General features: G+C 30.7%; 1 protein-coding gene across 1 annotated transcript; it reads left to right on the top strand.

The window, feature by feature from the left end:
• The first annotated feature begins 1,668 nt into the window (after nucleotides 1–1,668).
• LOC125835519 (transcription factor JUNGBRUNNEN 1-like) lies at nucleotides 1,669–7,920 on the top strand. Its single transcript, XM_049514651.1, is given in 4 exon segments — nucleotides 1,669–1,720; nucleotides 1,723–1,899; nucleotides 6,355–6,668; nucleotides 7,448–7,920. Coding segments are annotated over 4 exon segments (984 nt in total). The 3' UTR covers nucleotides 7,889–7,920.
• The last annotated feature ends 6,982 nt before the right edge of the window (nucleotides 7,921–14,902 follow it).

Raw genomic sequence — 14,902 nt, 5'->3', positions numbered from 1 at the left:
TGACGAGGATATTACACTTTGAATTGAAGTGGAGTCTATTAAAAGAAGCTTATATTTGTGTCTTGTGTGATAAGAATGTTCCACCAAGACTAAAATATAAGTTTTATATATAAATTAAAATGGTGGTTAAATCAACTATGTTCAATGGGGAGTGGTGTTGGCCGGTTAAGAACTCACACGTCTATAAGATGATAGTAGCACAAAAAGGATGTTAAGATGAATGTATGGTATACAAGAAGAGATAAGATTAGTAACGAAGATATATATCTTGAACAAGGTGTGTGTGAAATAAGAGGAGCAAAGCGAGACCGAGATGGTTCAGATATGTGAAGATATGAGAGGTTGTCTACACTTGGTATAAGGAGAGGTAGACCGAACAAGTATAAGGGAGAAATGATTAGACAATACATGTCATATCTATAGGTTACCAAGGACATGATCATAAATAGAAAGATTTGAAACTTTCCAGCAAGAACCAGAATTTAGTCAGGCTCAACCAGACACCGAATGAGAAAAAAAAAAGAAACTTTTATATTATAGCGTTAAAATGTGTTTATACTTAATTGATTAAGTGAGGTGGAAAATATTTGCAACGTTCCAAAGGGAAGAAGACAAGTATTTTGAAAATGAGGAAATACATAATTACTCAATTAGAATTTGCAAATTGTATGCGGGACAATGGACAGTGACATGATAATAATATCATACACACTTAAAAGATAATTGTATTTCATTGGAAAAATATCACACACAGTTAAATAATAATAGTATTTAATTGGAAAAATATCAAACTTTGGTATAAGTAGAATTTAAATCTTAGACCTTCCAATTGCGCACCTAACTCATAAATGACTCCAACCTTTTACCAAGTATTCCTTACGCACTTTTCTTTTATAGGTATGTTAGAACTTAAAAAGAATACTCTTTCAGTCTCAGTCTGATATTAGTTGTCATATTTTTTTACATATTTTTTAAGAATTTATAAATAAAAGATATTTCTTTTTACTAATTTATTTTTGTTGCTCCTTAATAAATATGTATTTTATTTAAAAACAAAGACTAAGCTCATCTTATTGATATTTGAACAATTGCCATATCAACTAATGATTACTTGTTTGAACTCTTCAAATTTATACAATATAATCAATATTGATTAATTTCAGAGCACTTAATTATATCAAAGAAAAAATAGGAAGAATTAATTAATTTTCATCTCTATTTTTGTAATATAACAAATATTTTTAATAATCTTAACAATTAATATGTGATGAAGAGAGTAACATATATGAATATTTAGAAATAATCAAATTATAAACTATCCCTTTCAATCTAAATGTGACATGATGATACAATCATAGAAATACTTGAAGCATATTAAGACCACCAAATTCAAAAAAATAAAATAAAAATTCGTTCACATAAAATAAATGGACAGAATAAAGTATATTTCTTCTAGTCATTTTTGAATAATCAACAAATTAAAATAGGCAAATTAAGTTCGGTGGTCTTTGACCAAAGCAACTACAATCTCTAGACCTTTCTCATTAAATACTATATAATTTGTCTTTCTCTTATTTATTATTATATTTTATTTTCTTCTTTGGCTTATTGACTAACAAAAACTCTATAAAATATCCATGCACTAGCTCATATGATTAATTTTAAAAAATGAGTGAAAAAAGAGTAGAAAAAATGGAAAGTACTGTAGTATGTGAAAGTAAGATAAAAATAGTGATGATGATGAAGAAAATGATTTGTTGCTTCCAGGATTTCGATTTCATCCCACAGATGAAGAGCTTGTAGGGTTTTATCTTAAACGCAAAGTGGAAAATAAAAAGATCAAACTTGATCTAATCAAAGAGGTTGATATTTACAAACATGATCCTTGGGATCTTCCAAGTGAGTATATATACAATTGACTAATTTTATGTTCCATTTATCATGAGTTTGTGTTCAAAGGTGGATCGACTTACTTGTAATTTATGGTTCATGTTAATTTATAGTAGTTTTTATTCAGGTCGTATATGGTAATTTTATGTTCTATTTTTCACAATTCTATGTCAAAAGGTGGATCTAATTGGTAATTATGATTTATGTGGATTCATAGATTTTGTTCGGATCGTATATATACAAGTTGTTTTTTGTTATCTTTTTACACAAGTCTATGTTCAAATATATTGGTTTATCTACTTAGTATCTACAACTCACGTGAATTCACAGTTTTTGCTTAGATTCTATATAGAAGTTATTTTATGTTATCTTTTTGCTATGTTCAAATAAATTGGTCAATCTACTTAATATACTTAAACTCTCGTGAATTCATAGTTTTTGCTCAAATTCTATATATACAAGTTGTTTTGTGTTATCTTTTTGCACAGATCTATGTTCAAATTGGCCAAACCATTCAGTAATCTATGATTCACATGAATTCAATAATTTTTATTCAGAACTTATATATACAAGTAGGGGTGTACAAAACCGAACCGAAAACCGAATCAAACCGCAAACCGAGAAAAAAAATCCGACTAGTGATTGGTTTGACTTGGTTTGGTATTGAAAAAAAAAACCCGACTATATTTGGGTTGGTTTGATTTTAAATAAAAAAAACCAACCCGACATTATATATATAATTTTAAAATTTTATTTTATACATAAAAATATTTACTTTGATATAATTTTTAAATATTTCTTATACTTTTCATAGTTTTTATCTTTTAATATATTATTTCAAGTTTGAAACTTAGAATTCTGAATGGTTCAATAAAGATTATAGTCCACATATGTTGGTAATTATAATAAAGCTTAAATCAAAATCAAATTAATACTAATGTAAAATGAAAATCAATTCAACACTAAGAATGACAATAATATTGAATATTTGTTCTTTGGTTTTACATTGGTTTAGACAATTCAAATACATAATCTAATTTTAATATCCTTTAATATTTAGTCATGTAACTAATACTTATTAAACTTATTTTAGCATGATTTAGTACTTTTAAATTATGATCATTTTCATTATGACTTGTTAATTTGCAATATTTGTTTTACGTGATTTCATTATTATTATTTTTTTGTTGGATATTTTAGTGTCATTACTCATATCATATTTTGTGTTATTTTCTTAAGAAACACCTTAGATATTTGTATTTTGGTAGGACTAAAGAAATATTTGAAGTACAAGTAAATTATATGTTTGTTTAAATATTTTACTGGAAAAACCCGAAAAAATCTGAAAAAACCCGAGGTTGAAAAACCCGAGTTTTGTTGGTTTGGTTTATAGATTTAAAAATCTGACACAAATGGTTTGGTTTGATATTTGAAAAACCCGAACCAATCCGGTCATGTACACCCCTATATACAAGTTAATTTATGTTAACATTTTGCACAAATCTATGTTCAAATATAATGGCGAATCTACCGTTCACGTGAATTCAAAAAATTTTGTTCAGATTTTATACTTATAAGTTACTTTATGTTACCTTTTTCTTGATTATGTTTTTTTCTTGGTTTCATTGAAAGAGATTAATAAAATACTTAGCAAATTTGTTTTAGGTCCGTAACCAGCTTAAAGATGATTAGAATTAAAGGTCAAGAAGACTAAGAAATTGTGCTAGCTTATCCGTTTCCACTACTAATAAATACATAAATTAGTGATAGATAAATTTTATAATTAAATAAAAATATATTGCTATTTTTATTTAGCTACAAATATTTAAAAATAAAATTATTAATTATGTACATATTTAGTGATAAGCCAAATTCTTTGGACAAAACATTCCTCTACGGCTCTAGCTCATCCTACTATATTTCTCAATTATGAAATTATGTGACATGAATGAAAGGAATCGATGAAAGTATCTAATCGCTAGTTGAAACAAGTAATATAAAATTTAAAAAATATTTATATATTTAGTCTCTCTGTATTTCTTCTAATTATGTGAATGTGTTTTGACTATATCTGAAATTTTAAAAAGAATTTTTCTTCTTAGGACTTGCGGCTTTAATAAGTAGGTGATGATTTGTAATTATAAAATAATGTCATTAATTAGGATAGGATAAGAAATGTAAAATTATATAATTTTAATATAATAACACATTATTCTTTTCAAAAAAATAGTTGATGAGGATGTGTATATATATTTGTTTGACCTTTTCATGCAACAATTATAGACCAAGGGGTTGGCCCCAAAGTTGTAGGAATCATAAGAATAATTCATAAAAAAAGATAATTAGAAAGTGACTTTGCCACTGTCGTCGTTGACCAAGTTTTCATTATTAGCTAATTCAAACAAGACAGCACGAATTTTTGTTTTGACTAATATAATATATAGTATCTATAATATTATAATAATAATAAAAAAAAAACAATATTACTCTTATATATAATTAATAATAATTTGCTTGAGTGTATCAGAAGCAACGGCGACGATATCTTTGTCCACATAATACGTGGTAGATAAAGAAATGCATGTTCGATCTAACTTCTGTCTCATATTACTTGTTTATTTTTCATTTTATACATTTTTAAAAGAAATTGTGAACTAAATTTTTTTTTATTAATTTATTCTTTTAATAATTCTATTTATTGTGTTTTTATCAATTTATATCAAAATTAATAATGAAGAATTTCTTTTGGAGCCATATACAATGTTTAAGCTTTCAAAAAATAATAATTTTAAGGATAAAATGAAAAATATAAATCAATTTTATCTTAATTTTATGAATTGATAAGTAATTTCAGACAATTATTTTTAATAACGCGAACAAATAATATGAGACACATAAAATATTTAACTATAAGTTAAACATAATATGTCATTCATGTAAGAGAATATGAAATCGATGAAATTTATACTTACAAAACATAAACGATGAAATTTTATTTTTAATAGACTAATACACATGAAAAACCAAGAAAATCGCGTAAATTTTATACATAACTCCATATAACTATCAATAATAATCAGATCAATATCTTGGAAAAGTAAGAAGATGATCAGTGATATGAACTAAGTGAAGTGCATTAAAGATGAGGAAGGAAAAGTATTGGTGGAAGAGACACACATGAGATAAAGATGACATACATATTTTCATAAACTCTCGAATGAAGGGGTGGCAAGAATATTGTGTTGGGTGATTTTCAACACTCCAAAAGTCGTTGAAATTCTGGATATTATAGGGACATGAGGAGGTTATTCGTAAGATATGCATGAGAAGGGGGAGGGAGACTAGACTAATGAGATTCCGGTGAAATTTTGAACGTTATAAATGCCCAAAGAATTGATGTAGAGTATAATGATTTCATTGTACAAGAACAAATGTGATATTTGGAATTACAACAACTATAGAGGTATCAAGCTGCAAAGTAACACTATGAATGTTTAGGAGAGGATGATAGAGATGAGGATGAATGTGTGTGTTTTTATCACCAAAAACCAATTTGAAGTCATACTAGGGCATTCGACTACAAAAGTCATACATCTCGTTAGAAGGTAAATGGAGTAGTGTAGATCGAGAGGAAGAGAGATTTACATATGGTGTTCATTGACCTAGAAAAAGGTTACAATAAAGTCCACATAGGTTTTTCCTGAAGGTGTTTGAAGGCTAAAGGTATACTTGTTGCTTACAATTTACATTATGGTCATTAAATATAAGTATGATGAAGTCAAAATCCAAGTGAGGATAGTGAGAAGAGAATCGGATAACTTTGTAGTCATGATGAGGGCTATGTCAAGGATTGACTCTTAGTCTATTTTTATTTACCTTGGTGATAATTTATTCACGTGACATATCGAAAGAGAGTTGTCATGGTGTATACTCTTTGTAGATAACATAGTATTGATCGATGAGACAAGCGATATAGTTAATGATAGGTTGAAGGTTTAGAGACAAACCTTGAAGTCTAAAGGGTTTAAATTGAGCAAGACTAAGATAGAATATTTAGAGTGACATACAATAATTTATGTATGCCTATTATAAATCTGCACTCCTTGAGAGCGATAACCTGTTGAATTTAATTAACCAATGAGATTAGACTTTGCACAATAGTAAGCTCAGCATCAATCAACAATTCCTAGAAATCTTGTTATACATTTGTTCCATTCCTCAACCCTTTTTTCTAGATTCACGGATAACTAATCAATCAAATGCATTTCCAACACTTTGAAAGACCTTGTGTTATATCACAACTTTTTTGCATATATAAATGTAACTATATATGAAGTCGAGAGCACGATGTAAATGTTTGAAGTTGTACATATTTTTCATTTGAGATATATGTTTGTAAGCTAATTGTTGGTTGTTGTTTTTTTTTTTCTTTCTAACTTTTGGTTGAAATTCATTTGTATGAAGAAGTGATGTGCAGAGTAGGTGATAACAAAGAATGGTATTTCTTCAGCATGAGAGGAAGAAAGTACAAAAATAGTGTAAGACCAAATAGAGTAACAGGATCTGGTTTTTGGAAAGCAACAGGAATTGACAAGCCTGTTTATTCACAAAGCAACGAGTGCATTGGCCTCAAGAAATCATTAGTATATTATAGGGGAAGTGCTGGAAAAGGTACTAAAACTGATTGGATGATGCATGAGTTTCGTCTCCCACCTATTTGGAAGACGAATACTTCAAATGGACAGCTCCCTAATCCCAAGAACATTGCTCCTGAAGCTGTAAGTTTTTCGATGGACTACTCTTGTAGTTTCTTGTTCTTTGATTTCTGTGACTATCTATTATTTCGTGTAGTTTGTTTGTAGTATTATCTTGTTGTAGTACTGTTATGTTTCTACCTGTTGTTTTGAGTCGGGGGTCTATTAGAAACAGTCACATATGAGATAGAGGTAAGGTCTGTGTATATACTATCCTCCCCAGACCTCACTATGTGAGACTACACTGATTATTAGCTAGTTGATCTCTATCATATTACCCTTTATATAGGTATGAACGAACTTGAAAATATCGTTGCCTGAGAGTTCAATAATCTCATTAATGATGTGTTCTACCAGACCTGTTCTGTAATCTAACTTTTACAAAAAAGATGCAGGATGATCTCTTCTTCATGTTTGGTACAACATGAAATTTTGGATTACTTCATCTCCGAGTATTCTGGCATATAATATACAACAACAACATACGCAGTGTAATACCACAAGTGGGGTCAGGGGGAGGACAAGATACACACAGATCTTACCCTTACCTTTGTGGGGTAGCTAGAGAGGTTGTTTCTGAATGACCTTTAACAACATGACTCAGACCCTCAACCTATCGGTCGGTGGAGGTGCTCAATCACTTCAAACTTAGCCACATTCCTGTTCCTTTTTTCAAGGAACTCATGACTTATTATGCTTAGAGGCAGATTGATATTGGATCACCTAATTAGCCAAAGCTTCTTTTTAGTTCTCTTCTTGTATATCGAATATCATTAACACTTACAAAATTCATAAAATTGCAGGAAGTTTGGACTCTCTGCAGAATATTCAAGAGGATTTCCAATTACAAAAGATTCACACCAGATTGGAAGCAGCAGCAGCCCGTTGTTAAACAAAGTTTCGGTGACACAAGTTCTAAGGCATGCAGTGTTCAATCCGAAATCAGTGATGATCACTCCAATAATGTCATCAATTTCAAAAAGATGGCATTTCCACAAAAGAACATTACAAATGCATCATCTGGAGGAAATTTAAACTATCAAGTTGATCAAAGAAACAGTTACTACAATAATAGCCAACTAATTACGACCATGCCTGAATCGCCATTCACATCATCAAATTCAATCTTTTGGAACACAAGTGCTGAAGATCAGGAGTATTTGTTTAGTCATGGAAACTGGGATGAGCTCAAATCGGTCGTTGATTTAGCCATGGATCCTCGTAGTCTTTTTGGATTTAAATAAGCTGGCTTGGAAGCAGAACAAACTTAGGACTTGTCTTTATAGGAGCACTCTTGGTATATATATATATGTGTTGAATCAGTGACAAATCCAAAATTTAGAGTCAGTAAGTTCTGTTCTTAATCGTATATGTGTTATTTCCTCCCTACACTTATTAATAGTCCGAGCTAGACGCATGCATGCAACAGATTCTGAATGAGTTGTTGAGATTGAAGTTAACACAGTATATATGCAGCTTAAGTATGATATGCCTACCTATTTTTTTTTAATCTTCATTTAGTTTAGTCACCCCTGTTTCTCTAACTAGCTTTCTAAATTTTTTGTTTATTAGGACTTACGTACATCATGTAAATTACTAATTTCCTAGAGTACTTTCTTGTTATGAATTTCATAGAATACTTTTTGTTCGGAGTAAGAGATGGTTTTATGAGGAAACAAATATTAGGTTCTTCACTATCTTTGGCGTTTATATATGAATGAAGGTTGTGATAACTTGGTTATGAAGATATCAAGAAGATATTCTAACTTGATTTGCAGGTTCTTGAGCCTCAGACCTCATGGCTCTCAACTCACTTCATAGACTAGTGTCCTCGAGAAGAAGTGTCATCATTTGCTGGATTTCTAAGTTGTGGCGAAATAATAAATAATTTAAAAGCTCGGGATATAACTAATTCAATGATCCCTACATTGTGACATCTCCATGTTTGTTTGCAGTTAATAAAGATTTTAATTTCAATATATATAAAAATTAAAAAAAAGACCTTCTTTAAGATCTATTTTGCTTCTAACACACACACATTGACTTCAATGGGAAGGAATCATTTTAGTGAGTATAATAAGAATAGAACACATTTTGTTTTCTTCTCATACCAAAAGGAGACAGAAGAATATAAACGCTTGGAGGAATTAATTGAATTGTTATATTCCCATACAAGTATTTTATTTTATATCAATGCCAAATAAGACAGAGGGAAGTAATCAACTCTGATTTTGTAATATTTATATACATACATACATAATAAATAATAACAAGAAACAACAATCTAAGATGCTCCATTTTATTATCTGTCGCTAAATTTTGTATAATTAAAGAGAAAAGAGTCTGAAAAATATTTTAACGTTGATCGAAATTAATGTAATAATCTCAAACTTTGGGAAGGGCCTATTACCAGGGCCGACTCAACAAGATTGGGGGCCTAAAGTCAAACATTAAAGAGGGGCCCTAATATTTTTTTAATTATTTTTTTTTTCAATTAAAAAGAAAATCATCTATATATTTATTAAAAATCTATTTTTCTAGCCTTTTTAGATTTGAAGTCATTAATTACTGTTTTCTAATCGATTTGTTTTAGTAAATTCTTTTTCAATTGATAATATAGCTAATGCATTCAATCTCACATTGTTGATCTTAGATAAGATTTTATCAATTTTAGTTTCGAAAAACTTCTTTCGATCGAGGAAATAGTTACAGGAATTGTTAACATTATTCTATAAGCAATATATGCATTAGGAAAAGAATCAAGCCTTTTTATTTGATTGAGTATTTCCATTAAATCATTATCTTCTACTTGTATTATTTTTCTTAATAATAACTATAACGAGAATATATATACTTACTAACTAAGAATATCAACAATAACAAAATTTCAACAAAAATTATAAAATAAAGTTAGAATAATAAAATCTGGCTCACGAATTTGATAAGTTGATATAACAATATTGAAATAGTGTTGCGTTCCTTCAATATAATGATTGCTTGTTGCACTTCTTAAGATTTTGAAGAAGACACTCAAAAGCAAATTTTGTTCTTTTTTAACTTGTAAGCAACAATAAATCATTTTTTTAGGAGAGAGTTCAATATTGAGAATAAAAATAAGAAAATAGAGAAGAAAAAAGATGAGTATAAGGTAAATAACGGAAAAGGGTCAAAATTGCCCTGAATTATGTGAAATAGACCACTTATACCTTTTGTTACATTTTGGACTAAAAAATGCCCATGCTGTTATTCTAAGAGACCACAAATGCCCTCAAGAGTTGACACCCCAAATTATTAGTGACGTGGCAAGCCACATGGGACTAATCCCTCCACCTAAGCGTTGCCAACTAGGATTCACTACAAAAGAACTTGACCTTTAGCGGCGATAACAGTTGCCACAAAAGCCCAGAAAATCGTCACTAAAAGTTTTTTACATTAAATTCTAATTTTGTGTTTTTTTCTTCATTGTTTTAAAAAAAATAAAAAATGATATCGATTAAGTAGGAGTTTTAAGACACTGTAAGTTTTATTTTTATGTCATATGTAAATGTATAAAATGTACAATGATGCATTATATAGTAGGAGATTTGAATCGCAAAGTAATTTTGATGATTTTTCGTAATAATATTGGATGTTTTTAATATTGATATGACAAGTTATTTATTTTAGAAAATTAGGTTACAATCGAAAATTAATTATCATATTTTTTTGTTGAAAAAATAGGTTTTACTAGCGAATGGTTGTTGGAGCCTTAGTCGCTGCTAAAAATCACTCATAACAATTAGTGGCAATATTTTGGGATTTTGTGGCGACTTTGTCGCCACTAAAGGTCAAGTTCTTTTGTAGTGAATCTTAGTTGGCAATGCTTAGGTGGAGGGATTAGTCCCATGTGGCTTGCCACATCACTAATAATTTGGGGTGTTAACTCTTGAGGGCATTTGTGATCTCTTAGGATAATAGAAGGGGCATTTTTGATCCCAAAATGTAACGAAGGGTATAAGTGGTCTATTTCACATAGTTTAGGGGCAATTTTGACCCTTTTCCGGGTAAATAATAATATAAGGTCAAATTTTTAGGAGATAAATAAGGAAACACAATTTCCTACTTAAGGAAATTAGTTTCAAAAAATGTTTCATTCCCTTAAAAAAGTAGGGAAAACTAACCGTTATTTTTTTTTATTTTATACTTCTTACATTTTTTTTTAATTTTAAAATACATATAATTTTAAGTAATATGTATAAGTATTTAAAAAATAAAATTGGGGCCCCCCAAAAATATGGGGACCCAAGCGATGGCTTTAGTGACCTAGTGGTTAAGACGACCTTGCCTATTACCCCCCCCCCCCTCCTCCCCTAATAGTGTATTTTAAATACATATACGTGCCCAACTGGACCATTGCATGAATACACGAGGGACAGGTGCGTAGGGCACATAATAATCTTTTTTGAGCCAATCAATAATTGCCACGTATCAATTCAGTCATTAATCTATACCCATTTCTTTTTACCGATTTATAGTTCTAATTTATAATTCATTTTACCCACTTCCTCTTTCACTCAAACACATATATGAAAGATCACCATTGTAGGGCTTAAGAGGTAAGCTTTTAGCTTAAACGAATTATTTTCTTTAAAACATTTTTTTTCGTCTTGTTTGTTCGATTGTTAATTAGGGCTTCTAATTTCTTTTCTCTGATTTCTATTTTTTTTTGTTAGGGTTATCCATGAAAGATGTAAAATTGGATTTGAACAACATTTGTTTTGATAAAGATGATCCAAAGTTGAATGAGGAAGTGCGATGCTTTCATGATTTGTTGCTCTCTTTGAAAACTTCTTGGTCTGATAATAATCCGGGTAGAAGATTTTGGTCTTGCCCATACTATGGATCACAAAAGTGTAAATAATTTCGTTGGAGGGATGATACGGTTAATGAACGATCTAAGTTCATCATTCATAGGTTGGTGAAGAAAATGAAGACATGAATGAACTATTAGTTGCAAATGTAAATAAAATGAAAAAGATAAAAGAAATCATAGGCTATAACGATAGAGAAATTACGGAGATGGAAGATCAATCTGTCTTTACCCAGTTGGAAAAACAATGTAGTGTGAAAGAGATGGAATGAGTGTTTTCAGACTGTGAAGAGGTAGAGAAACTGATTGAGGTGAAGAAGAAAGGGAGTAGTTAATGTAGCCTCACTAGAATTTTCATGTTGTGTCTCTTGATCATGTATGTTGCTGTTTGGATCAAAATAGGTAGTTGATGTTGTTGTTTGGATCATTATAGGTAGTTGAAGCATTTCATTAGGTCGTAGGTTGTTGCTTGAATCAAAATAGGTAGTTGAAGCATTTCCTTTGGTTGATGTAAGTTTGAAAGTGTTTATGTTTGCTAGTATGTATGGTAAAGTCAATGAACTTGATTTTGTGTTGGATGCAATATCCTTGTTTCTATGAATGTTTATCATGTATGTTGCTAATTTGAAACTATTTATGTTTAATGTAAAATGCATATACAAAGTACAATAGAAAGCACAATTGGATTAACACGAGTTGTTAGCACAAATAGTTAATACAAACAATGAACATAAATGCATATACAAAGTACAATAGAAAGCACAATTGGATTAACATAAGCAAATGTAACATACATTAGTTGGTTTATACAAAATCAGTGAATCAAGCTAATATAGATATTCAATTGGACCATCACAACTTCAAAACCTACAAACTTGTAAACAAGATTATATTGTTTGGCGAAATAACTTGTCCATTAACAATGTTACATCATCTTTGATCTAAAAAACTATCAACATGTTAACAGTGCTTCTATTGTTCCTTGGATTGTGAAGAAGCCTTTTTCTATATTTTGTTTACTCTCATCTCATCCCTCATCACTTTCAGTTGATTTGATGCCATTGCTTCTTTTGCCTTCCACTTTACACCAGTTCCAAGCTCCCCAGTAAAATCAGTAGGCTTGATAGGCTATTTAGAACCAATATGTAGTATCCTAGTACTTGGGAGTCCTGGCTGTAATATGTAAGAACAAAGTGAAGACATAAACATTAAAGTTAATTCAAAAGTAACAGAGGTTTTAGGACTTACATTGTATGTTGTAAAGTCATTTTCAACAACAGAACCTCCTATTCCAACTGTACCTTCTAGTAGGTACTGCATTAGATTGAGAATGAACAGGTGAAACATGTGAATTTGGTAGAGCATTTGTAGTGTAACTTGTTGGATTTTCAAACCATTCATACAAAGATGTCCTCTTTGGAACTCATATACCACTTAGAGGTTTGTTCAAACCCCTTCCCGTCCCTGGTGCTTGAACAGTTGCATCACTCTTTCCCCTACCTCTTCATCTTACACCCCTTTCAATGCATATACATCTTCCTTTTGCAGGTGTTGTATCAACCCTTTCAATGCCTATGCCTCTTCTCTTTGCAATTGATGCATCAACCTTTCTAATGCATATGCTTCTTCCTCCTGCAGGTGTTGTAGCAGCTTTTTCAAGGCCTATGTTTCTTCCTCTTGCAGGTGAGAAAGTGGTTGTAGCAGTAGTGTCTCTTACTGATGCTGCAAAAGGTTTGAAAATTAATTTATAAAAGGGCTTGAAAATAAATTGATTCAAGAGTCTTACCTCTGCCTATAGTTGATGTTGCAATAGGTTCACAAGTTCTTCCTCTGCCTCTTGCAAGTGCCTCAACATCAAAATCATTGTCTTTTTTTTGGCCTTCTCCTAGCTCTAGGAGGTGCATCAGGATTAATATTTGTTTTTCTTGGCATTCCCCTAGGTTTAAGAGCTTCTCCAACAGTAACAACTGCTTCAATAATAGTAGTAGTAGGTGTCTTTCTTGGCCTTCCTCTAGGTTTAGGTAGTGCTCTAGAAGTACTTGCTTCATTACTTGATCTAGCAGCAACAAAATCCTACAACATCAAATAGATGACAAGTCACATATATCAAATATAAACTATAAATAAGGAATAACATATAAATGACATATCTTCAAAGGACAACTTCTTTTGTTGTGATTTTTTTCATGATAGATACTACAAGTTATGTAAACATCTTTTCTTGGTAATTTTTCAGATTTTTTTTTACTCCTAACACTTTCTATTTCCAATCTTTCTTGGCCTTCCTTGCATAGATTTAAAAACTGGTGGTTCCACATGATGTTTTCTTAAATCAGGCCACATGTTCATATTGGTCACTGGTTGAAGGTAATGACAATAGATTCTTAGATAAATCTCCTTACTGTAGCAATTATCAATATAGTCAATTGGTTCCCATTTCTTGTAAAGAATGACAACAATGGCACGTGAACATGGTATTCCTTTAAGCATCCATGATCTACAATTATAGGTCCTACTCCTCATATCAATCTGTATAGACATAAGATCCATCTGAAATTTCAAAGTTTCTCTCCATTGAACTCTATATGACATTTCATTGACTTTTCTATGTTCTTTGCTAACACTCTCAATGCCATTGGAGAAATATTTGTTAACCATGTTTCTCTGTAAATTTATGAAATTGTCTTTGTCTAGTCATTACCTTTACCCTTATCTCTTCAAGCATAGTAATAATGGTTTAATGCTTTGGAGCTAAGATCCAAGCATTGAAGTTTTCAACCATATTATTATTTATGCTATCACACTTAACATCAGTCTTAAAGTATATCTTGCACCAAGTTTTTACATTGTAGTGAAGTAACTCTAGAACAATATCTTTGTTATCTAGCAATGTCATTTGAGCCAAATTTCCCTTCAATTCTCCCTCGAAGTTGCTTCTTGCACATTTCCAAAATTGATTCCTTCTTTCCAAACCTCTCCAATCTTTAGCCCAGTTAGCAAGAATGTGTCTTGCACACATCATATGCTCTACTTCTGGTAAAAGATCAATAACTATTGATGTAATCCCCTACAATGAACAACAACACATTATTGTTGCAGTAACAAAAATAGTGATGCATTAAACATAAGTAAATTAACAAAAAAAACATACCTTTTGCATGTCTGAAATGAGTCTGTAATCTCTGCCATCACCTAATCCTAAGTCCTCTATCAACAATTTTAAAAATCATGTCTATGTGTTCTTATTTTCATACTCTACTACACTCTATGCAATAGGCAACATTTGATTATTGGCATCTTCATCCACAACAACCAACAATTGTCCTTTGGTTACACCCTTCAAGAAACATCCATCTAAACCAATACATTTCCTACAGCCATCAAGAAAAGCTTTTCTGCAAGCATCAAA

This window comes from Solanum verrucosum, unplaced genomic scaffold (assembly GCF_900185275.1).
Source record: "Solanum verrucosum unplaced genomic scaffold, falcon-dt-bn FXZP01000040.1, whole genome shotgun sequence".
Taxonomy (NCBI): domain Eukaryota; kingdom Viridiplantae; phylum Streptophyta; class Magnoliopsida; order Solanales; family Solanaceae; genus Solanum; species Solanum verrucosum.
The sequence above is the reverse complement of the archived record's forward strand: the minus strand, read 5'-3'. Positions and strand labels throughout refer to the sequence as shown.